Raw genomic sequence first — 24,112 nt, forward strand, 5'->3', positions numbered from 1 at the left:
TACTATTATGAAAATTGAGCTCAGGCATGCATGACGGCTCTAAGAAGTTCATGCTGACTTACGCCCGTATTCAAAAAGCTCACTCACACTCATACTCATCGAGTGTGACATATAAATTTCTTTAATGCTGATCAATGAGAAAGTTTTTTCTAAATAGATGGAAAGATATAAGGTAAATCACTGAAAATCAAGCCCCTGTTCGGCTGGAAATACCGCCATTAAAACGTTATGAGAGGATTAAGATCTCCCACTCAATGAGTGTGAGTGTGAGTGAGCTTTTTGAATACGGGCCTTAGTATTGAAGGCCTAAGAGAAGTAAAACGTATCAATATAGATTGTAGATTGTATTATTCTATTAGTTTGTAGGCTGTATGCCATTTCTCACCCAATGACGGCGTTTCCGCCCATGTCAAGGACTTTCAATCCGATTTTTCTCTGCAGTTCACCTGGATTTATATAAATGACGAATATCTTCAGAATAATGCAACATTAGACCATTTCGATAGTAGCCATGTGCTTTAAAATTTTCGTTTGTTTTAACAACTTACCCGAAAGTTTCTGGAATAGCCTCTGACGGGCTTCGTTCGTGGATCTCGGAGTGCGGAAATTATCAATCCACTAAAAAACAATATTTCTGGTTTTGAATATTTTTTGTTTAATTAACTTACTGTATTACTATCTGGCGTTTGGAAAAAATATCCACACATTTTGGGCCGCACTTCCGACATTTTCCACAGCTTCCGATTGCATTTATATATGCAATAACTATAGTTGAAAAGTTAGGGGGAAAAATCACCTGATATTCCGGGTCATCATTCACTACCAACTCTTCAACAAAACCATGAAATGCAATAGCTTTGTAGCAGCTTGGAATTGAAGGAGCTATAAGCATAAAAAAAGGTGGATATGTATGCATGTTATCATTTAATAACCCAGGAATATTGTTATAATATCCTAAACCACATTTCGACTCCTTCGGTCTACTTTCATTCGGCGAGTCTGGGCGTTTGAGGCCGACCAGTTTTGCGGTCAAGATTTTTTATTTTTTTGTAGTTTTTGGTGCGATGACATAGGCTGGTTTTCACCACAGCGTTATAGCTGATCGATGTGCCTCCACTGTTCGCTTTTAGGGGTCAGTACACCTCTTTCCAGGTCTTCGGAGTACTTTGCCCCAAGTAATCCGAGTAAAACCTCATTTTCAGGTCCTTGTAGTGCTTCGAGAAAACCCCCGATCAACTTTCAGAAATTAACGCATAACCAAATGGATGATCCGTTGAAATATTTTAAGACAAGCAGATACTACATGCAAGCGACGTTTAAATAAAACTTTAGGTAAATGTTGGTAGATGGGTTATGTGAATTGATTCAATAAACATGGACGGTCAAAATTACCGGTAGGGTGAAAAATTGTCCAGCCAAAAAGCATGTTAATTTCTAACATCGTGGAGTCCACGAGGGCATTAACTGCATAGAAAGCAGAACCAAAAAAAATATTCATGCCTTACTTGTAAAAAACTGCACCCCGCACGATGACTGACGAAACTTGTTTGCATCAACAAAAAAATCGACTTTGACATCGATCTTGATTTCTCCACGTATCCCTATGGAATTTAGGTTTAGAATGAAAATAGCACATTCTGTCATGTTTACAAAGCAGACAATTCAAATTACTGTTTACGTCCATTCAAGTAATACGCATGCCACGTTTACATTTTCAAATGCAGTATTTCAAAAAATATCATGTAATATTAAATTGATCGCTTCAATTTCGGTTCGATATACTTCTTAATCAATATATGGCCGAGTTTAGGTTTAGAAATATTTGAAAAAGTAAAATCTCGCTTCGCACAAAAATTAACGCTAGTGGAAAACCGGCTTAACGGCGACACAGACCGGACGCAATGAGGCAACTTGACGCGAATTTTTAGTTTTCAGAAGAGTATAAATAAAATTGTGGAAGCAAAATTTGGAAACTATGGACGCCAGAGCAGTCAAAATGTTTTATTGTTATGTAATCTATAAGAATATTATGATAGTTTAAAATTTATTTGATTTTGAAAAATAAAAACGTTGCCAATTCTCGTCCGGTCTGTTTGGGCCTTAAGACATTGGAGGCAGCGTCCCTCCATGCGACCATAGCTTTCTATTTTCTACAGCCACGTGACTTACCGTGCATTGTGTCGTAGATTGGGAACCATCCTGATAAGGATTTTGGAGAATCATTACTCAGCAGGCAATTCAAGCTAATGTTTACCTTAAATACAATCAGCGGCCATGTAAGTAACATGCATGTACTCCTGTGGGGTGTGCGCATATTTTGCGGACAGGGATACAATATTCTTCTATCAGCCCAAGTTAAATACGATAAATTCTCAAATTCTTAGTCTTCACCACTGATCTTGTAATACACTGGATATAGAAGCCACTAGCATGGACAGTAGGTGTTTGGAGAAAAATAAACGTAGCATAAATTTCAAAAATAGAATAATTTCTTGGACAAATACTAAAAAATTAACTATAGCGAATGAACATTGCTTTGTATATGAACCTTAGTAGGTAATTACAAAGGTGATTACTGAATTTCTCGTCTCTGATTGGTCGAGGAACCTCGGATAATCACGGATAGTCAAAATTCACAAGCGAATTTTTCAAAATGGCGGCAAGTTGTTTTTCAAAGTAACACTGACAGGCTATTTTTAACAAAAATACTGTACCTAAAAGAAGTGACACAATTTGGCCTAGGTCATTTATTTGATTTATTTCTAGGTTAAACTACCTTGTAGAATGCTTTTTAACTTTATTTCACGAAAACATGGTTTTATTATATAAATAAACCGAATTAAATTATTATTTTTTATACGTTTGCAAAACCCATATTTTCTTCAACAGATTCGTTTTTTCAAACATTCACCTTTGTAATTATACTAAAACTATTATTATTCGCAAAAATGTAACAGTCATCTTAAAATGATAGTCCAAACCATAAATAGTGCAAATTCAGTTTGCATGGGAGTGTTCACCTTTCCTATAGCATCATGTGCAGTGTATGTGTCATAATCCATAACACGGAGCTGCAAGGTTTCTTCTTGCAGATCCTCGTCATCAACCTGGCAAGCCAACAACATATTTGAGGTATAATATGGGGCCACAGAGGATTGTTAAGTGGGGGCAAATATATGAATTTTCATGCTAACAGACAGTAAAAACAATAAATTTCAAAAGAAACTAATAATGTAAAATGTGAATATATGAATATTTCCCCCTCCCTGACTTAACAATCTACCATGGCCACTACCATGGGTATAATAATGTCAAAGCATGTTAACTCTGCCCCCTTCCTCTCCCCAGGGATGGATTTACTGAAAGGGGTACAGTGGGATGTACACACCATTAAATTAGTCCCAAAAGGTTGCAAAAGGGACAAAAATTGGGGTAGTAATTTTAATTTGGGGTAATTATTATGTACAAAAATTAGTACCCAATTATAAGTATTTTAGTGCATTTAGAACTTCTCTGAGGTACTGACAATCTGGGATTCTGGGTAGCACAATTTTGGTCTCATTTTTAAAACTTCTCAAACAAACATACATTCTTACATCCCTAAAAACTGGTGCTTGTACCCTAATCCGTGATCGCTGCAACAAGTTTACGAAATCATGGGACCACCCCACTATACACTTTAAATAGTCCCCTAGCTGCCCTGTTATTACTAATTAATGTGGAACAAAGAGGAAATCTTAAAAGAATAATGTCAGCTGGATATACTAAAAATTTGTTCCGGGTGAGAATGGATGAGTAAAATTGTGACAAACAGCCATTTCACAAATGTTGTGTATTATACTTGGATAATGCATTACGATTTAACCTTTATTTCCCATAAAAATGGACAGGACATTTAATAATTCTTTTCAACATTACATTTTCATACAAATTTCAGTAATGCAATGAAATTAAATCCATTTACTCACTTCAAACCTGTACCAGTCAGAGTTCCAAATTGGGTTCAATGATTTTTTACAAACTTCAGTTTTGTAGAATGTATTTCCCAACTTCACCTAATCCAACACAAATTCAGTATGTTCAAATTTAATATAATTGCAAACGCTCAATGATCATGTGCCTAAATCCACACTTACTAAATCATGCACACTCTCTGGACTTATCCAGGAGCAGTTCAATATAGCTTTATATATCTCTCTAATAGCAATTGAACTTGTGGTTTGGAAACTGAGGGACAGAGTCAGGCATTTCTTATCTTATCCTCCCTATCTTCTTCAAACAAGTCCCCTTAAAATGGATTAACCTGGAGTAGACCTGTGTTAATTTGACTGCAGTAGCAAGTATCAAATGTTGTATAAGTATAGTTCATGTCGTACACAAAGCGCTACTGGTATGCAAAATTAGGGCATATTTTTGGACAAAAAATAGCCTCCCATTCTTACGAGGAGAACTAGTGTGCAAAAGCTGCTGTAAGCCTGTAACCCCCCTGCAAGGTTGCTCAACAATATCAAAGTTTCCATAGTAGAACTTTTGCATTGATAAATTCTAGTGCAGAAGATCAAGAGTAAGATCAAGGTAAAGCACAATTCATCGTCTCTTGGGTATTCTTAGCAAATACTTCAATAATACACTACTATTGCCAAACTAAAGTAAAACATTCAGTTAGCCCACTATAGCAAGATAGCATTGTAGATAGATTATAGTTCATCCAACTACAAGGACTTGCCTACCTCTGCAAATGCATCTGCCAAATCACTGGAACGGTCCATAACCGGCAATCCTCGTGCTGATACAATACGCACTTTCACTTTACCAGGCATGGTGCACGAGTGAATGTTATGATATGTCGTTAATATACGTCGTTAATAGAGGTACAAATGAACATAAAGTACAATTAACTGTAAACGTCAGCTAAAAATACTGTACATGAATAACACATTTGTTGCAAATATCATCGAATGTTTTTTTCGCTAGAAAATAGATTTCATGACTGTGATCCGAGACCAACAATGTAATCTTATTAATCTACCAGAAACGTGAAGGAAACACTCGTTCATAAGTACCCGCCATGTTGCTTTATAAACAAATGTCAACAGTGAAATTACATGAAGTAACCGTGCGTAAATGAATAACGAAAAACGGATCCATTAGACGTAGCACCGACATTATAAGATTATTTTACATGTCGCAGCTCTCGGAGGCTTTTGTGCAATAGGATAATGCTTGTCTATACTTTCTATAGAACGAAGCTATGCTATTGGTTGAAACAGAAATGTATTGTAAAGTTCAGCCAGTGAAAACCATTCTTTGAGGAGCTGCAACACTACCCTTTTTTTTAGGGAATTTTAGCAAACATGACGGCAAATCTAATTTTAATGATAAGGAGGTTTAGCATGAAACCGGTTTTCCGCTAGCGATATTTTTCGCAGAGTTTTGTTCTAGTGGAAAACCGGCTTGAGGACGTGAACATCAAAGACAGCCTGAAAATGCCGAATGAATGGCGTGGCCTGTCCATATATGGACGCAACACGCCATTTACTCGCAATTTTCACGTCCTCTTTTGACGACTTTCGAATTAAACATTCAAATTTATCTTGAAATATGCATACATAGATCTTCTTCACAGATGCCACCTTCATATAAAACCTCGCACGCCAGAAACCTGTTAGGAGAAGCATGAATGTGACTGACTCCTATATAACATCCAGCCCGTGAATACGTGTGTTGTTGAATATAGCGCATTAATCGTTCGGTATATACTTAACTAATTTTAGCGCAATTTGTGCATATATGCTCATTGCAAAGACGAGATTCTGGTGATGATATGATGACGTGTCATGGTCATGCTCATTTACTTGTATGTTTGGATATTCACATTATGATTTCCACGTTTCTTACTTCCTTGAAAGATCAACTTCATCGAGCCCCGAATATTACTGATTGACAGGCCAGCAATGAGGGAAACTTACCAAGTCGACGGCCTAACAAAACTTTTGAAAAGCGTTTGCTTTATACAAATGCCAGTGGGCAGGAAGTAAAAATGCTCTTTTTGGAAAATCCTGTCCAAGGAAATAAAATATCCTGCTGATGAGAGATATAAGGGGAATTCCCGAGTAAAAATAGGCTTCATTGTAAAGCGCCGGGTTTTCTGTGAAGAAGAATTCGTGAAAGTATTCCAGTTCGCATTTCTCAGAATATCTCATTCTCCATTTTTCTGTCGCTTTATTAATGTGTTTACATTTTTTTAAGTCATATTTCTTTTGTTTCTTGAATTAACTTGTCCACTTTTGATCTTAAATACGCTCTTTATTGCAAGCTTGTTGCCGGCAAACACTTCAATGTGAGAAGCCGCACTATATGGACGAAATGTCAATAAGTTAAGACTGAACTAACACACCGGTCTCTTGGCAAGTAATGCTCTGTCTCTCAGTAACCATAATGCGCAAATTTAACTTAACTACGGCATTTTCGGAAATTTGAGATCTACTAACGAAATAACCGAACACTCAACAGCGACATGGGGAATATTCCTGTAAACAATGAAGTTTCGACAAGTTTCCTTTCGCTAGGAGATGCAATCGTTGGCGATCCACAGCTGGCGCGACTACGCTAAGGAAAGCATATGTTGGTTCTTATGTTGCTGGAACGGTGGAAATGATAAAAGGCCGCAAGTAACAATTTTAGAGACAAAGCATTAGCTGCCCAGAGATATGACCTATCCACCTATCTAGACCTATCTAGACCTATCTAGAGATATGACCTATACATTAATAAAGCGAAAGAAAAGAGAGAATGATATATTCTGAGAAATGCGCACTGGAATACTCTCAGAAATTTTTCTTCACAGAACACCCAGCGCATAACAATAAAGTCTATTTTTACTTTTAACCACGGGTTTCTTTTTTGTGGTAACGTAAGAATTCACTGCATTGACATATTATTCACGTTTGATAAACAAACAACAAACGTATCACGCGTTAATCTTCTTCACAGATGCCACCTTCATATAAAATCTCACACGCCAGAAACCTGTTAGGAGAAGCATGAATGCATGTGACTCCTAATCATAACACCCAGCCTGTGAATACGCGTGTTGTTGAATATAGCGCAGTAATCGTTCGGTATATACTTAACTAATTTGTGCACAATTTGTGCATATGCGCTCATTGCAAATACGAGATTCTGGTGATGATATGATGACGTGTCATGGACATGCTCATTTACTTGTATGTTTGGATATTCATATTATTATTTCCACGTTTCTTACTTCCTTGAAAGATCAACTTTATCGAGCCCCGAATATTACTGATTGACAGGCCAGCGATGAGGGAAACTTACCAAGTCGACGGCCTAAAAAAACTTTTGAAAAGCGTTTGCTTTCTACAAATGTCAGTGGGCAGGAAGTAAAAATGCTCTTTTGGGAAAACCCTTTCCAAGGAAATGAAATATCATGTAGATGAAAGATATAAGGAAAATTCCCCACTAAAAATAGACTTCATTGTAAAGCGCTAGGTTTTCTGTGAAGAATTCGTGAAAGTATTCCAGTTCGCATTTCTCAGAATATCTCATTCTCCATTTTTCTGTCACTTAATTAATGCATTTATATTTCTAAGTAATATCTCTTTTGTTTCTTGAATTAACTTGTCCACTTTTGATCTTAATCCTTGCGGGCAGTAGTGAGATTTGAGGACATGTCCCACTGAGCGCATAGGCTTGACGAGGCCGCATGGATAGCTTTGAGTTCGGTCATGTATTTAGCTACCAATCATCCATCAGTTGTTAGTTGGCTGGAAAGATATAAGAGATTCGAGAAAAAATTTTCGGAGAATGCAAAAATCCCAATCTACATAGATTGAAATTAATTTCACTACCTGCCACTTTTAAAAGAAGGGTTTTTTAAATGGAAATTTTTTGGAATTCCCCTGATTTCTCACCTTACAGGATATTTTATTTCCATGGATAGGGTTTTCCCAGAAGAACGTGCTTCTTCCTGCCCACTTGCATTTGTATATAAAGCATACGCTTTTCGATACAAGATAGTTTTGTTTGACAGTGGACTTGATAAGTCGCCCTCATTGCTGCTATCAACCAGTCATCTTCTGACCTCGATAAAGTTGATCTTTCAAGGGATTAGAAAACGGGGATATTTAAAGGTAAGCACTTGACTAAAATATGTAACGCTATTTGTTCATCGCCAGCACTTTCCTCACGGCAATAGTTTCCTTCTCTTTACACTTAATGGCCATGCGTCTAATTGCCGTTGTCGCTTATTACCGTCTCTGTTCAACTCTGCTAAGCGAGTTAAACTGGAAAATATATAGATAAAGCCATGAACGGGATAATACTTCAACAACAATGTAAGTTTTCTGTGCCACGACAGTAATAGTTCATCACATATTTGCTCTGCTTCGTAATTTTTCGGCAAGAAATTACTGTTACAAAAATACAGCCTGTTTTAAACCATATGGCATAAGTTGAATAATAAAACATACGAAGTGAAAGAGCATGAGACACGACACAAGTCATCATATGATCACCAGATTGTCGTCTTTGCAATAAACATATATGCATAAGTCGTGTTAAAATTAGATAAGCATTTTCGGCAAACGAAAGGAAACGAACGAAATGCACACTGGAATATTTTCTGGAACTCTTCTTAACAGAAAACCCGGCGCTTAAAAATGGAGTCTAGTTTTATTTATCTCCGCAATTCCCCTTATTAAAATAATAATTTAATTTATCCATCTTAAGTGAAAAATTACAAGGGATTTACAATTGTTGAATATGATTAAAGTATGTATATATACAAGTAAAATAAGTTTACATTTTAAAATATGTCTATAATAGTACATGAAAGTATGGATACCTATAGCTATATACAGGGTTAAATTATGGATACCTATATACTTGAAAGAATTACGTCCATAATAATTATAGTGCATTATAGTCCTTGGGATAAACGAGAGTTTAAGACTATTAGTATGAGAAAAGAATTGCGGTAGAGTTCTTGGAATTCTTAGATCATATTATTGAGTGAGTTCTTGGAGTTCATATGTCGATTTCTCACCTTACAGGATATTTTATTTTCTTGGACGGGGTTTTCCCAGAAGAGCATTTCTACTTCTTGCTCACTTGCATTTTTATAAAGCATACGCTTTTCGATTTAAATAGTTTTTAGTTTGCGTGACTTCCCTCATTTCCGCTGTCAAACAGTCATCTTCTGCATGGCCTCGCGATAAAGTTGATCTTTCAAGGGAATTGGAAACGGGGATGTTTAAGTGTAAGCATTTGGCTAAAATATGTAGCTAACGTTACTTATTCATCGACAGCACTTTCTTCGCGGCAATAACTTCGGTCCCTAACACTTAATGGCCAAGCGTCTTGCCTGTTTTAAAAATATCAAATTAAAATGAAATTTACCTTCATTTCAAGCAAATGTGCGCAGGCGCTTTCGATACTAAGGCTCGGCTTGACATAACAGAATGAAAGAAAGTTCCATGGCTGACTACTGACATGGGCGGACGAAGCCTTACAACCAACTGAGATTCGTTACAAAATATTTGCTTAGCACACGAGGTTTATTTTGACCACTGTTAAAAAATACTAACCCACGAAATAGAAAGTGGGACAAACTCGGGGACGTTTCTAAGGGGAATTCCCAAGAGTTGAAAGTTGTGTTCTCCTGAGCTGATCAGCCCAGCTGCCCTGCTGTCTTGGATGAGCAGTTTGGAACGTGCGGCTTTCTCGACTTTTTCTCGTGAACCTTCTAGTCCTCATTATTCTATGGATTTGACTGCTGATGAGCGAAGCTGCCGGGGAGAAAAGATCGGTGAGATGTTCGACAGAATGTGATATAGATTGAATTGCAACACCATTAAGTTCTTGGCCAGATTGCAGGTCCTCAATGTTGGCATAAACATCATTTATTTTACAAATACTTGATTCAGAGAGATCGGTTCCGTTTGGCTGCTGCCATCTGAACATGAAGAAGTGAACATTAATTCGCATAGACCTCCGTACAGAACAGTTTCATGTAGTGGCCTGCCTGCTTAAATTCTTGCAAATTCTTGTCCATGCGCCAGCAGATAGATATATCAGTAATAAAGAATATATTTTTATCACCACCAGATTTCTCCCAAACACCGTCAATCAAGTTAAAACATGCATCGCTAAAGAATTTCTTTGTATAGTGAATCATAATCAACTTGCCATGCAAAGCATAAAGAATTCATTTGTATTTGATAGATCTGTAACTGTAATTGAAAATAATATATTGAGCATTATTTGAGAAATTGTGGGGCTCCAGAATGCACGTCCGTCCACAGGGCGTCGCTAGAAGCTTATACAATTGGGGGGGGGGGGTGCATATTCATATATTCAAAATAAAAAAGATAATGCCTAAAAAGAGAAATCAGTCGGGCATGAGACGAGTATATGAATATGGACCCCCAATTCTAGGGACGATAGGGACGACCCTGTCTGTCAAGTACGACAGCTGAGTGAATTCCCACACTAACACACGGAAATCTTTTTGCAGATAATGCCCTGTCTTTAATCATAAACGCAAATTTAACTTAACTAGGGCATTTATTGCCATTTCAGATCTACTAACGACAGAACCGAACACTCAACAGTGACATGGGGAATCTACCTGTAATCCATGAAGTTTCGACAAGTTTCCTTTCGCTAGGAGATGCAATCGTTGGCGATCCAGAGATGGCGCGACAGAGATGGCATGACTATGCCAGTGAAAGCATAGTTGGTTCCTATGTTGCTGGAACGGTGGAAGCGATAAAAGGAAACGAAGAAAAATCGAGAGAGTATCTTAAAGGTAGGAAACAGGAAGGTTAAACTCTCTATCGCCCTAGCTAACGTCAGGTAATTTTGCTCTCCGACGGGAATAAGGCCCGTTTCAGGGGTGTGACTAATTAACGGAACTGCAGACCACGGAACTGCGGAACTTGCGGAACATGCGGAACTTAATAATATCACCTTTTTCTTGTCAGTAGATAAACAGTATAGTGTGTATTTATATCATATGTTTTCGTATTGCGCGTCATGCTCTGAGCAGTCTGAGTTGCCCTTCTGTGTACGTGCCTTTATTCTGTATAACTCGACGCGTGCTATATGGCAGCTTTTTCGGAGGAGGGATTCAAAAACAAGAGGTAGACTGTTATTTATGTTTTATTCATCATTTTATTCGTTAATTTGCGTATACAGGGTGTCCCAAAAAGCCCCACAACTATTGAAATCATCTATTGTTAAAATTTGAATGATTTGTTCGCGAATTTTTGCTCGTGGGGATTAACGCAACTTATAAAATTCTAAATAGGCCTAGATTTAAAATTTTAGGACATGTCGAAGGTCATGGTGCTTGAGATTTAATATATGCATAAAAATGCCAACGTCAAAAATCTATTTATCCACTTGTGGGTCCCAACATGGCGCTTAGGCATTCAAACTCCAGCTATTACATTGTTATGGGTGATTTCAATTGTTTTGGGGGTTTTTTTGGACACCCTGTACAACAAACCTGAATTTCGCCATAACATTTTGCTCAGTGATGCAAAACTAAACATTAGGCAACTATAACATTAATTGACACAACAAACAAAAAAGGATCGAAGCAACCATTGGCGGATTAAGGGTAAGTCAGAATAAATTACTTGAACTCAGATTGGTAGAGTTTTATGTAGAAATATACAAATATTTTTTAGAAACAGTAACCAATAGCGTTGTTTTTAGGGGTACTTTGAATTGGATATTAGGCCATGTCATTTATTCCTACTTATCCTGAATACCTCACTGGACGCAACAGAATTTAAACAAACAAGGTCGACGCAACAGAATTTAAAACATAGTCAACAACGATTCTTGTATTCTAACCAATCTATACACCTAACTGAATTTTAACCCAAACATTATATGGCGAAATAATACCCCTTTTACTAATAGAACTTCTATATAGGTCGATGCCACAGAATGTGAACCATTATAGTAAAAAATGATTCTCATACCCTTCTTTACAAATCAAATATTCTAAAGTTGCAACCCGAACTGCTGCAGAAGTTCATTAGCCTGGATACTGTTTATCACCGTCTCTGAACCCAGTTGCAAAGACCGCACGTGGAAGTATGGATGACGTGCAAGGATACAATGCATTTGACAATGGTAATAACGATTGGTCTCATTTGACACCTTCAGATTTCCAAACTTGTCTGGATAAAAATCTTTTTCTTTGTGTTGAATGACAAGACCGATAAATGGCGGGCCTAGTGGATCCCGAAACTGGAAAGGGCACCCAGCACACTTTTTCACTCGTGTCGTCAATGATACAATGACAAAAGGGTTGTTGTTGTGCCAAGGTGCTTTGCTTGGTGGGGTTACGTTGGGCATCAGCACTTGTGGGGAGGGACTTCGTTGAGGATAGTTGCGTTCAGTATCGTTGCTCGGGAACACTGGAGAACTGTGCAAGACAGGTCGTGGATTTTGAGCTGTCCCCAAACATGCACTGGTTGTCGGTGGAGTTAAATTTGACTGAAGATGCCACGGATTCGCGACCGGACTGTGAAACCCTACAGGAGATGCTGAATTTGAAGCCAAGCTGTGCGATCGAACCATCTCATTGGGAGAAATACCAAATAGCCATTCCCCGGACGAAACCGTTGACGTAGCTGTCTGGGGTGTCTTTCTTATTCTTCTTGGTTTCCCCCCTTTCTGTCCCGCAGCCCGTGTGTTTATATTACCTGTGCCAATGTCATACATGCTAACTGACTTGTTCGCTTGCTTTACCCATTCCAAATAGGTAGATAACACATTAGCTTTTTCTGCTGCAGCGACTGTATGTGAGCAAACATTGGGACTGGACTTGAACATCAAACAGGTACAGGTAATCTTTCCACTATCAAAAAGGGTTACAGAATTAGGGCAGGCTGATGATCGACTATGAACTGAGAACCTTCGAACTCCGCTTTCTACAGAAGGCGCTTGGAGTACTGCGTTATCAGTAGCGAGATATTGAGAAGCCTTGTTCCATATCGACGCAAGAACAGTGCCAGGGACACTGAGTTGCGATCGTGAATAACACACGGATAGCATTGGGGTGGAGGCATTCGATGGATCGGCACTTGTGACGTGCGAGTTATTTTTCGAATCAAGTTCAGTTCGCATAACCTTTAAAGTATGACTTTTCTTTTGATCCTGATTCATGTCGTGCATCCACTTTAATTCCGGTACTTCGAGAAAGGAATACTCTTGTTTAAATCGATACTTTCCTTTTCTTATGACCGCTCTCATTATTTCTTGACGTTGACTTTCTGCTACGGCCTTTGAAAGGGCGATAAAGTCTGGAAGAGACATTTCTTCATATTCCGCAGCTTCTTTCAGGACATGATTTACACTCTCAGAGGGATTAGTCGTAATTCTTTCACCGGATTTAAGTCCAGCATTTTGTCTCGCTTCTTCTGTAAGCGAACTCTTCATCATAACATCATGCTTTTTTAGCCACGGGTAAAACTGAGGTGAGCTTCCAAGAGGTCTGATAGCTTGCTCTCTTTCGTTCATCTCCTTTTCAAGAGACACGAGTAGGGCGTCAAAGGTTTCAGCGTCGGGTGCATCTAATAAACCTTCGTGATAGATTTCTTCAACAGATGATCCAAAAATGCATCGAGTGAAGTAGCATTGATCATCGCCTTTAATCCCGAGAGACTTAAGTTTCTCCACACAGTTTTCTCGAAAATGGCGACAGCAACGCAAAAGGGGCATTTGAGGATAAAATACTTGAAATGCTTTAATCAGACCTGGTTCCCCATCGGTAACAACGCACTTAAGGTCGCAAATTCCGTTATCGATCTCCTTTAACTTTGCAGCTAAGTGGCAAAATGCACTGTAGCTTCTGCTCATGTGGATTAGTGTAGGCCCAACCAATGTTGGGGATTTAGTATCATCGGCATTATGAAGAATAAGACTCTTGTACGCAGTAGGGGTCACATAAAATTCGCCGAGATTGAAAGTTGTGTCAATGCCAACTGGATAGAATTCGAGAGAATTAGAACAAAAACGCGATATATCATGAAATTGATATGGAAAACCAACAATACACATTGCTTCTGGCCATGCTGTAACACCGTGGATATATTTTTCTTCCTCGTTACTTTGTTCTTCTACAGCCATGATCAACACACTGTACAGCCTATCCCTTCTACTTTCGTGAACAGGAATTCCTTGATCTTGCCTCTCCTTAGATTTTACAGAACTGCGCATGTTAGCAATTTGCTTTACATCACGAGGAATAGCTGCGCTGCTAGTTGCATTCATCATGTTCGATTGTCGGTCAAGCTGCGCCAAAGCTTTCTTTGGTTTTTGGTGTTTGACCACTTCTTTTATTTTCTTCCGTGTAGTAGAATTTACGGGAAGGAAAGGAACACTCTTGTCTTTCTTGTTACCATGTGCTGTAACAAGAAATGAGCACTCTGCACCTTTGAATTGATAGTGCAGTATTGCTAAGTTATTTACAATACTGCCGTTTTGTTCTGCAAATGTGATGACTTGCGTAAAATCTTCGTGGGATTTGTTCCTACGATATGTTCTCTTGATTGTTACACAATTTCCTCTTGTTTTCAACTCGTCAGGTCTCAGGGCACGCTTTGCAATCAAAGTCTTTTTGATTTTTCCATCTGTACCGCTTTCCACTTCAAATACCCAAGTGCGCATTCCGTAATGACGATAAGTCCCATTGTCATCAGTAGGAAGGTCTTTCAAACTTACTGCGGACACATTTATAAGAAAAATGGAATTTTGTTGGACATGCATCGGTTGCTTTTGGCACACGTATGAAGCTGAGTGTTCCTTCAAAAGAATATCCATGATATCATCTAATGAGATCTCTGGGTGGTTTCCTCGGTAAAAGAAAGGCGTGTCCGTTTGACCTTTATAAAGGGAAGGTTTTTGTGACTCATCTGGTATCCATGACGCCGATTCAATCAAATCATCAGAGTCACTATAAAATTGCACAAACAAATACACTTGTATTTTAGTGTCTTATTGCGTGAGTTCTCTTTCAAGGAAGAGAAGCTGCTAATAATTGAGGTAAACGACTTTATTTCTCTTCTTTCCTCTTTAGCGGGACAAAAATTGTCACTAGCAGAGATTCGAATGTTTGCCTATGAAATTTCAAATGTATGAACGAAGCAGTACCAGAAAATTTGAGTTCACAATTTGTAAGAACAATAGGTAGGAGAGCAACTAGACTGTCTGATATACATAAAAAACTCTTCTTTTTAGCTACTAGTGCAATAAGTAAAAAAGTTTCAGTATTGTATAACAAAGCTCTGGCATGAGGTACCATCTAATCATAGATTAAGTAGAACAACTAATATTTTTTAAATTGAACTTAATAAATTATAAATATGTAATAAAATATCACTCATAGTATTAATTTAGATAGTTATTGTTGTAATTTGGGGGTGACCAATTAAATAATCAATCAAACAATAGTGGCTTTTGATTTTGAAAATACAAATTAACAAACATTAGTTAAAGAACTCAATAATGCAGACAACACAAAGTCCAAGTAAAACAATCAAGACCATTGTCATATATTATCATGAACTAATTAATACCTATCAATTATACCTGTATATATAGCAATGATTAATTATACAACAACTTATTTCAAACCAGTTAGCGAAGTCTAATCTATGGAGGAGAAACATGCTGGAATTCAAGACAAGCCTCAATATAAATACTCTCAGATAGTTTGTATTGTATTGTATATATTTGGTCAACTTTTGCACTAATTAAAATAATATATTATATGAATTTTTGAAAGTAACTATCATAACATATATATTTACCTTGAATCATTGTCATTTAAAGTCTTGGTTAAAGACACATTGCTACTTCTAAAAATTTGATAAAATAATTGGAAATAAAACAACTTTGACAGTTGTGTGTGTCTAAAATGTGCAACTTCACTCACAACTATTAATCAAGAATCAACTACTTTTAGCATGGATAATAAAATCACTATCTATATGTCTTTTAACTATCCATGCTTTTAGTAAAAAAATTAAAAATATTTTTTAATACATACATTTTGACCTTCTGTCTTTTTTTTGATGGAGAAAGTCCATGAAATGCATTTTGCAAACTTGAAATACTAATGAAGGGTGGAATTAATGTATTATGTATAACCTAAATTTAATTTGTATGCATGTGATACATTTCATGTAAACATTCTAATTTATATATGTCACTCTCCTAAGTCCTGTAATTGAAGTGCCCATCACCATACCTTATAATATCAATGTCACTCTCCGTTTCTGAAGGAGATTCCTCTAAAGTAATAAAAGTACATTTTACTGGCAGACACATTTTTAAATATTGGGTGGGTTGAGTTAGGTTGTCAACATATGGTCACTTTTTGTAACTTGGTATTTCAGTTATCCTACTATTTGCCTTAAATTTCCTAATTTATACCTTAATGTCTATAGCTAAAATATTATAGTTATTCAGCATTCAAAGATAAATGCCTCATAATTTGTTGGTGGTAATCAGTTGGTCAGAATCCCTAATCTAATGTCTGCCACAGTGCCCATGCACTTATTTATTATTATAATATTAAAACAGTATTCAAAAATCAAATCGCATTTATCACAAATATTTATTTCCAACCTAAATTTCTTTGCGCCTTCGAAATATTGTTGGAGAAGCCAGCGATAGGTAATTCATCACTAAAAATGTATTGCAAGTATTAAAATGCTAATATTATTATATGCTGTTCTAATATATTTTTTATTATTGTGTGTACACTATCTGTAGAACTAATAAATCATAACCTGCTACGTTCCTCTTCCTTAACTGTAATCTCTTCGTCGCTACAGTGAAATAACGTTTTAATTCATGATAAGATTGAATGTAATTTCATGTTTCTCTTCATATATATATATACACAAAACTAGGAGTAGGATAGTTCAATACTAACCTGTCTAAAGTCAAATCCACAACAATAGGTCTCGCATCACTGAACAAAATTTTGAGAAGAAGTTCAGGTTTGTTGTATATACGCAAATTAACGAATAAAATGATGAATAAAACATAAATAACAGTCTACCTCTTGTTTTTGAATCCCTCCTCCGAAAAAGCTGCCATAGCACGCGTCGAGTTATACAGAATAAAGGCACGTACACAGAAGGGCAACTCAGACTGCTCAGAGCATGACGCGCAATACGAAAACATATGATATAAATACACACTATACTGTTTATCTACTGACAAGAAAAAGGTGATATTATTAAGTTCCGCATGTTCCGCAAGTTCCGCATGTTCCGCAAGTTCCGCAGTTCCGTGGTCTGCAGTTCCGTTAATTAGTCACACCCCCCGTTTCAGACGTCGAACTTTTCATGTGCCGAACCTAATGTTAATGAGCTGAAGTCTTTGTTTATCTTCATTTGCATTCGATTCAGCACATGAAAAGTTCGACGTTTGAAACGGGCCTTAGGTGTAAACAATGTACTGAGCAATTGGTTGTTTGCAATGACGTAATTTACGTATTTCAGTAGTTAGAACAAAACATAAATTGTGGTGATTTGTTCCAGTATCGAGACACTATTAGAGCTAAAATACGGATTACTGAAGATTTTATCTTTCTTTGATCCTCTGATAGAAAGAGAATCGTCCTAAAGTTGCTTGATTGCCCTTCATTTAAAGAAAAAGTCATGTGATTGCAAACAAGCAATTTGCGTGTAATGGCGTTTGCGATCACTACATACTCCAGAAGGTACTGGATGCATTTGCTTGCCTGTTGTACGCTGTGTTCGAAAACTAGCAGAACAACAAGATCAAGTAGCTTAGACCATCAAATGGAAGTAAATTAATTATTTTCCATTCTTATATCTCTTGCCTTTGCAATATCTGATATCCCAAGTATCTCATCTAAACAAGGAGGAATTTCGTTTTAGACCAATTATTGACCATTATTTGCTATTCTACATGAAGTCAATCGAAATTATCGCTACTCTGGTTATAATAAATGAAAGTAATCACCACACAAAGATTAACTTTCACGACCCAACGTTTTGACACTCTGGTCTAGTGTCTTCATAAGGGTCATCTGATGTTGAAACTCGGTTCCTTATATACTCTCAAAATGACGTCATCTAGCAATCAGATGCAAATATTCTTTTAGCAAATAGCTTCCGTCATCCCTATTAAAGGCACAAAGACTCGCATTAATATGCCAGGCTTCCAAACAACGCCTTTGTCCATAACGATCATTAGTGGTAATGACTTTTGAATCGTTCCACCCAATGTTATGGTTAGTTTGACACTGTCTTAGTTCGAAACAGCCTTTTGATGTTCTTTTAAACGTGTGCCAAACTGGCGTTTTGTTTGACCTAGATATTCTTTCTCGCAATCACCACTGACATGGTATAGAGTATACAGCATGAGTTTTCTGTTTAGTCGCTACGCGATCCTTGGGTTTCGCGAAAATATGTCCCAGTGTCTGAAATGGTTTGAAGGCAACTTTTATACCACAATTATTCAGGATGCTCCTGATTGGTTCTGCAATTCCCTGTATGGAACTATAGCAACTCCTGTTTTTGAGGAATCACCCTCTGAGGAATTGCATCTAGTCGAGACAGGGGATTTTTGACAATCATTTAAAAAGTTTCGTGGATAATTGTTCTCTCTCAGTACACTGAGGACATAATCACGCTCGTTGTCCCTAGCAACGCGATTGTATGTTAACGATTCAGCTCTGTTTAGCAACAGACTTTTTATGACTTTTTGATAAAGTATTGAAAATTTATATTTAAGCATTCATGATGAAGTATTGAAAATTTAAGCATTCTGATTGGCTTAGGCTGAAAAATGTAAACAAATATGCGAATTATAAAGATTCTTGAGGCAATATTTTACAAGAAACTTTTTTACGCATTTTCAAACACAAATCAAGTTTCAAGAAAAATATATTAATTTGATATTTTGACTCTTAAATTTTATCTTACGATGCCACTTGTTTTTTGGCTCTACACATGCAAAAATGATGATAACTTTAAGGCCATGTTGCACAGTGCCATTTTCCTTGCAACTTGCAATACAATTCTTCCCTTAAGTGATGTCATTTAAAGAAATCAGTGAAGGATATTCGACATGTGAAGTAAACATCAGCGAAAAACTTAAGCAGCATTGCAATTTGCAAGAAAAATTGCCCCGTGTAACAGGGAAACGCAGATCTTGTTCATATCTTATTTTTCATACATTTTCACGTGCCAACAAAAGCCGGTTTTCCACTAGCGATATTTTTCGCGCGAAGCGACTTTATTCTTTTGTATTTGAGCAATTTGTTCCAGATAGTTGCAATTGAAAGCTCTGAAAAAAAAGTTAAATGTCGCTTCGCGCGAAAATGAACGCTAGTGGAAAACCGGCTTAAATGAAGTAACCGGGAATGCTGTCTTTATAACAACACCTTTATTACTGTAAGGTATGGGTCGCGCAACTGGAAAAACACTGTTGGGAGGCGGTGTTCTTCGTGACGTCCCTGTTTTCCATGAATTAGCTGTTTGTGGAGATTCCCTTGGTGATATGATTGGCGGGGGAGATGACGAATCAGCAAGGAAAAGATGGAAAACGTACAGCGAAAGCAGCGTTATCGGTAGCGGACTTCGATCACTAGCGGCCAAAATCGACGGGAATGATAAAGAGGCCGAACGCTTGGCGGAATGTTGTGGAAAAGCGAGTGCAAGATTTGGCGTCACAGCAGTGTCGGTCGGTGCAGCCGTCGCAACAGGGGGTCTCGCAGCTCCACTTGGGACATCAGTCGCTGTCGCTAGTGGGGCTGTAGTCGGTGGTGCTACAGGGGCAGGCTCGACCGCGGCGGTGCAACTGATTAATGATGAATATGATCCTGGTGCAATTGTTGGAATGACTCTGCTTGGAGCGGTCTGTGGGGCTGAAAGTGGAGCAAAGGCCGCTAAAAAAGCCAAAGCTGCTAAAACTGCCAAAGCAAACACAGAACAATCCCAAAATGCTTCATCATCATCTTCGTGCCGTGAAAACTCAGAATCTAGCAATCCTTTAAGCGGAAAACAGGCCCCAGGCGATCCCTCACCCCCTCCTCCTGGTTCACATACAACGACAAATAAAAACAACAGACGACCGAGATCCCATTCATATTCTGTGTACCAGGAATCCGAGCATTTTACCCCAGATAATGCAAAGAATGTTCACAAAATGACTGGCAAAAAGACATTCTCACATAAGAGTGGAAGCGCGCAAAGAGACAGCAAACGTCCAGATATTTGGAATCCCAAAGATCCCAAAAGTATTCATGATAGAAAAGCCGCTGCCAAAGCAGCAAAGCAAGATGCAGTGAACAGCGTGAAGGATCTAAGTAACAAAAAGAGACCTAGAGTCGTAACAGTTGCACAAGACTTAGAGTCTGGCAGCGCCACAGCTTCTACATCCATCAGAGGTAAAACTCCACAAAGAGACTTTAGTAATAAGATGGGCTGGCAACATAAAAAAATTTTAGATGTCATCGATCCTGAGTTGCGTGGAAAGGGTCATGGATGGTGTGGCGAGCAAGTGGCTCACAACAACACTCTTGCTTATGAAAGGCTAAGTAATGATATCTTCCAAACTCGTGGGAAGGTGTCCATGACAGCGTATGCAGAAACGAAAAAAGGTTACAAGAAAGTCCCACCGTGTAGTACGTGTGCACAAGTTCCAGGCAAAATTTGGAGACGCAACTCTGGCCCCTGAGCTCTTCCCTTTTTTCGATCATAAGCAGAGCATGAGTAAAAACAGTTAAAAACCTACGCAACATTTATTATGATACGAAGTTCTGTTGGAAAAAAAATTCAACGAAAAACTGTTTAATTAAACACAACATGACAGAATTTATAACATTGAAAAACTATAGCTAGTTGGGAATTTGGGTGCCTCATTTACTGCACGTGTTGAATAGCTACTCGTTGCAACTGTAAACAGATTTGATGGTGTACATTTTTGTTTATTAATTGCTGTTAATAACATTGTAAGTTTTGTGTTGCAAGCTAAATAAACTAATGCATTCTAATAACTAGAGCAAAATGTTGCAAGCTAAATAAACTAATGCATTCTACCGACTAAAGCAAGATGTTGCAAGCTGAATAAACAAAATAGGGAGCAGAATGATGATCCTCTTTCGTGGATCAAACGAACTAATTTTAAATCTATTTATCATCAATCAGACTCCCACACGGCAACCTGGTAGAACAATTGTTTTATGTTTATCGTTCAGATATTTACACGTTTACAGAAATTTAATTAGCTTTTCATGTAATCTTACTGAGTGGTTCACCGAGGCTGTTTCGATGAGGGACTAAGTAGAAACTTAATAATATTAACTTTGTTTGGCATTCATTAATTAATTGCACGAGATTCTTGAGGTAATATGGACCAGTATACACTGAAATGATTTAGGTTGAGATGCAAGAACACTTTTGTGTGAAAAGGACTGTTATTCTGTTTGCTAACCCGTTTAATTTGATTTATGTATGATTATTTGAAGATTATGTAGAACGCGTAGACCCAGCAAGAAATAAGTGAAACAGACATTTATAAAATTTACATAGAATGCGACAAAAGATAGAAGGATTTAAACACTATGTAACCTATACTTATATTTACTTATCTATTTGTCATTTTTTGTTAGATCAAATAATTTCATCAATATAAAATCACAAATCATACGATTCCGTGTTCTACGTTCTTAACCGATATTCCAGAGGCTTTAAACAAAGGGGATGCAAGTTGTATATATTCATGTATGTATATATTATACCTCACATCAAGCTTGTCGAATCATAGACGTTGTTTGATTCCACATGATCATGGTACTTCTCTGGAATACCACGCCCCCGAACGATCGTACCCTTGATGTTTTCACCGGGGCATGGTATTCACTCTAATACCAGGCTCTTACCTAGCACAAAATGGCGGAATCTCTCGAAGAATCTGATTTTTTTTTAAAATTGTGAAAGATTTTTTAGAATTTATTTCATAGTTATTTGAGGTTCGGTATAATACTACGGGCTTCGCCCTCGGGATATTTCATCCCTCAGAAAAATTTTTGGGGAATATTAATACCCCTCGTTCAAGGTCTATAACTAACAGGTATTATATCTACGGTATAGATGTCTCTTGTCGTTAATTTTCATGCATAGAAGCAATCTGAAATTTCAAACTTAGTTTAATAAATAAATAATTAATAAATAATTTTACTCAGATTCTGTGCTACCACCTGTTTTAATTAACCCTTGATTTTGAGACGAAACTCAGCGGCCAGTTGAATGAAAATACAGTAAAAATGAGCTAAATGTTCTTGCACCATTTCGGCGACGTGCTTTAATTGCAGTTATATCTGTTTGTGCAAAGAGTAGAGTATATATATTAAACAAGACGCCTGGCATGTGTGCGACTCTTGTAAATTGCAAAGCTTGTGAACACAACACTACTCACTAGTTTATATTTGTAGCGAACATAAATGTAGTTTGATATTCAAACAGCACATCACCGTTTGTTTTACATACGGACACGACGTCTACATTAACTTTGGAATTCGTGCTTATATTAAGAAAATTTTTTTCACATTTTTAATAGGTTTATAGAATAGCGTGTGTCAACACACGACTGTCGACGAAATTCTATAAACAGTAAAATACAATTGGCGATACAGATTTACTTATAAGAATACTACGAAATCCAAAATAAAACGTGACATGAACATCTCTTTTAAAACCAAAGTAAAAATTTGCCTTCAAACGGTATTACAATTTGGTTTGCGAAAAGTGCACGGCAAGCATTGCGAAACGAAACTTGAACGTATATATTTACGGTCACATACGAATTTCCAACGTGCCATAGGTACCAAATAGCCGCCGGATTGCTTTGAATTTCGAAATATATTTCGCGCAAAAACGCACTTGCGACGACGAATATCGAAAAATGAGAGCAAACGATGAACTTGTCGTGGCGTGTACATGACGTGACATAAGTACATTTGGGGGAAATTTGAGGAATAATCACCAGTTACACTTCTTATAATACGTATTCTTTGTCCTTGTGCTAAATCTCCCTAATTATTTTTGTTGCATGCGTCACCACACATATTGATTAGGTGTCAGGTCAACCTTGAACCTTGTATACCCAGTAAAGACCCTGGGTACGAGGTTGGTGTCAGGTGTGGTCCTCTGACATTTCAATAACAATATCTCCTAATTGAGAAGTTTATAAATTAGTCTATAAGCATGGAGTAAGCCCGTAATGCAAGCGCAATACGATTAATCAGAACATAAATTTATGAAATAAACCGAGTACATGCTAATGGTACTTTGCACTCTTACAGCCTCGATATTAACGCATTTTGCTTAGCAATATGTCATTCTTGCTAGCGTGCTTTAGCAGGAATCTCTATAGCGTTCGGTGAAAACTTTAGAGTTTATTTTCCTAACCGTCGGAAAACTGTCACCTCAATAGGCGAAAACTCGCCTTTCTGCCTAAGCAGTCTGCTAAGATCAGAATAACATTTTACGAGCGGAGAACTCTATGCACCAGGCTTGACATTACAAATGACTGCAAGGTCAAGAACAAGTCAGCAACCAAATCAATATACCACAGAAACAATCGTTTGGCAAAAGAAATACACAGTCATGGCCAAAAATCACAGACAGACAATATGCAGATTGTCGTAAATAATTTCCATATAATGCATGTTCAAATGTCTTTCTATTGCTGCGCTATAAAGTATAAAGGCGCTGTTACACTATGCAATTTCACCGCCTTAAATATATTGCGCATTTTTGTATTTGAAAAATCATTAAATATTTACAATTCGCACGGGTTGTTTCTTGTATGTCAAGGCACATATCTATGAAGGCATGTAGAAGTTCCTGGGGTAATATTTTGCTGGCATATGTAATGAATTTGCTTATATGTCAATTGTCAACCCTGGAAAAGCCTGCATTTCTATTTTATTTCTACAAACGTTTTAGAACCACCTTGAATGAAATTCATTACAAGTGGTACTCTCATGAGCCACGTGCAAAGAAGCAATACATTTCATTTA

The 24,112-nt window shown here is 37.4% G+C and overlaps 2 protein-coding genes across 2 annotated transcripts in view; one reads left to right on the top strand and one right to left on the bottom strand.

The window, feature by feature from the left end:
* The window catches only part of LOC114525100 (C2 domain-containing protein 5-like), a 48,148-nt gene extending 43,048 nt beyond the window's left edge, over positions 1 to 5,100 (bottom strand). The window contains exons 1-8 of the mRNA XM_028546309.1: positions 4,731 to 5,100; positions 3,969 to 4,055; positions 3,021 to 3,107; positions 2,170 to 2,254; positions 1,506 to 1,601; positions 797 to 882; positions 549 to 618; positions 386 to 446 (exon numbers count right to left, since the gene is read on the bottom strand). Of these exons, the coding sequence (XP_028402110.1) occupies positions 386 to 446; positions 549 to 618; positions 797 to 882; positions 1,506 to 1,601; positions 2,170 to 2,254; positions 3,021 to 3,107; positions 3,969 to 4,055; positions 4,731 to 4,820 (662 nt within the window). The 5' untranslated portion in view covers positions 4,821 to 5,100. The remainder of the gene's footprint in view (positions 1 to 385; positions 447 to 548; positions 619 to 796; positions 883 to 1,505; positions 1,602 to 2,169; positions 2,255 to 3,020; positions 3,108 to 3,968; positions 4,056 to 4,730) is intronic.
* Positions 5,101 to 8,057: 2,957 nt separating this feature from the next.
* On the top strand, positions 8,058 to 21,635 carry LOC114525183. Its single transcript, XM_028546405.1, has 3 exons — positions 8,058 to 8,153; positions 10,603 to 10,831; positions 19,487 to 21,635. The coding sequence occupies exons 2-3, from the start codon at positions 10,639 to 10,641 to the stop codon at positions 20,764 to 20,766; spliced, it is 1,473 nt and encodes a 490-aa protein (XP_028402206.1). The 5' UTR covers positions 8,058 to 8,153; positions 10,603 to 10,638; the 3' UTR covers positions 20,767 to 21,635.
* Positions 21,636 to 24,112: the final 2,477 nt, after the last annotated feature.

The sequence above is a fragment of the Dendronephthya gigantea genome, unplaced genomic scaffold (assembly GCF_004324835.1).
Source record: "Dendronephthya gigantea isolate DGI-Jeju-01 unplaced genomic scaffold, DenGig_1.0 000033F, whole genome shotgun sequence".
Taxonomy (NCBI): Eukaryota; Metazoa; Cnidaria; class Anthozoa; order Malacalcyonacea; family Nephtheidae; genus Dendronephthya; species Dendronephthya gigantea.

What these genes read in the sequence shown, in the direction of transcription:
- LOC114525183 (XM_028546405.1), top strand. Translation starts at nt 10,639, where the DNA reads ATGGGGAATCTACCTGTAATCCATGAAGTTTCGACAAGTTTCCTTTCG. An exon ending in ATCGAGAGAGTATCTTAAAG is followed by an intron (nt 10,832 to 19,486) that starts GTAGGAAACAGG and finishes TATTACTGTAAG; the next exon opens with GTATGGGTCGCGCAACTGGA.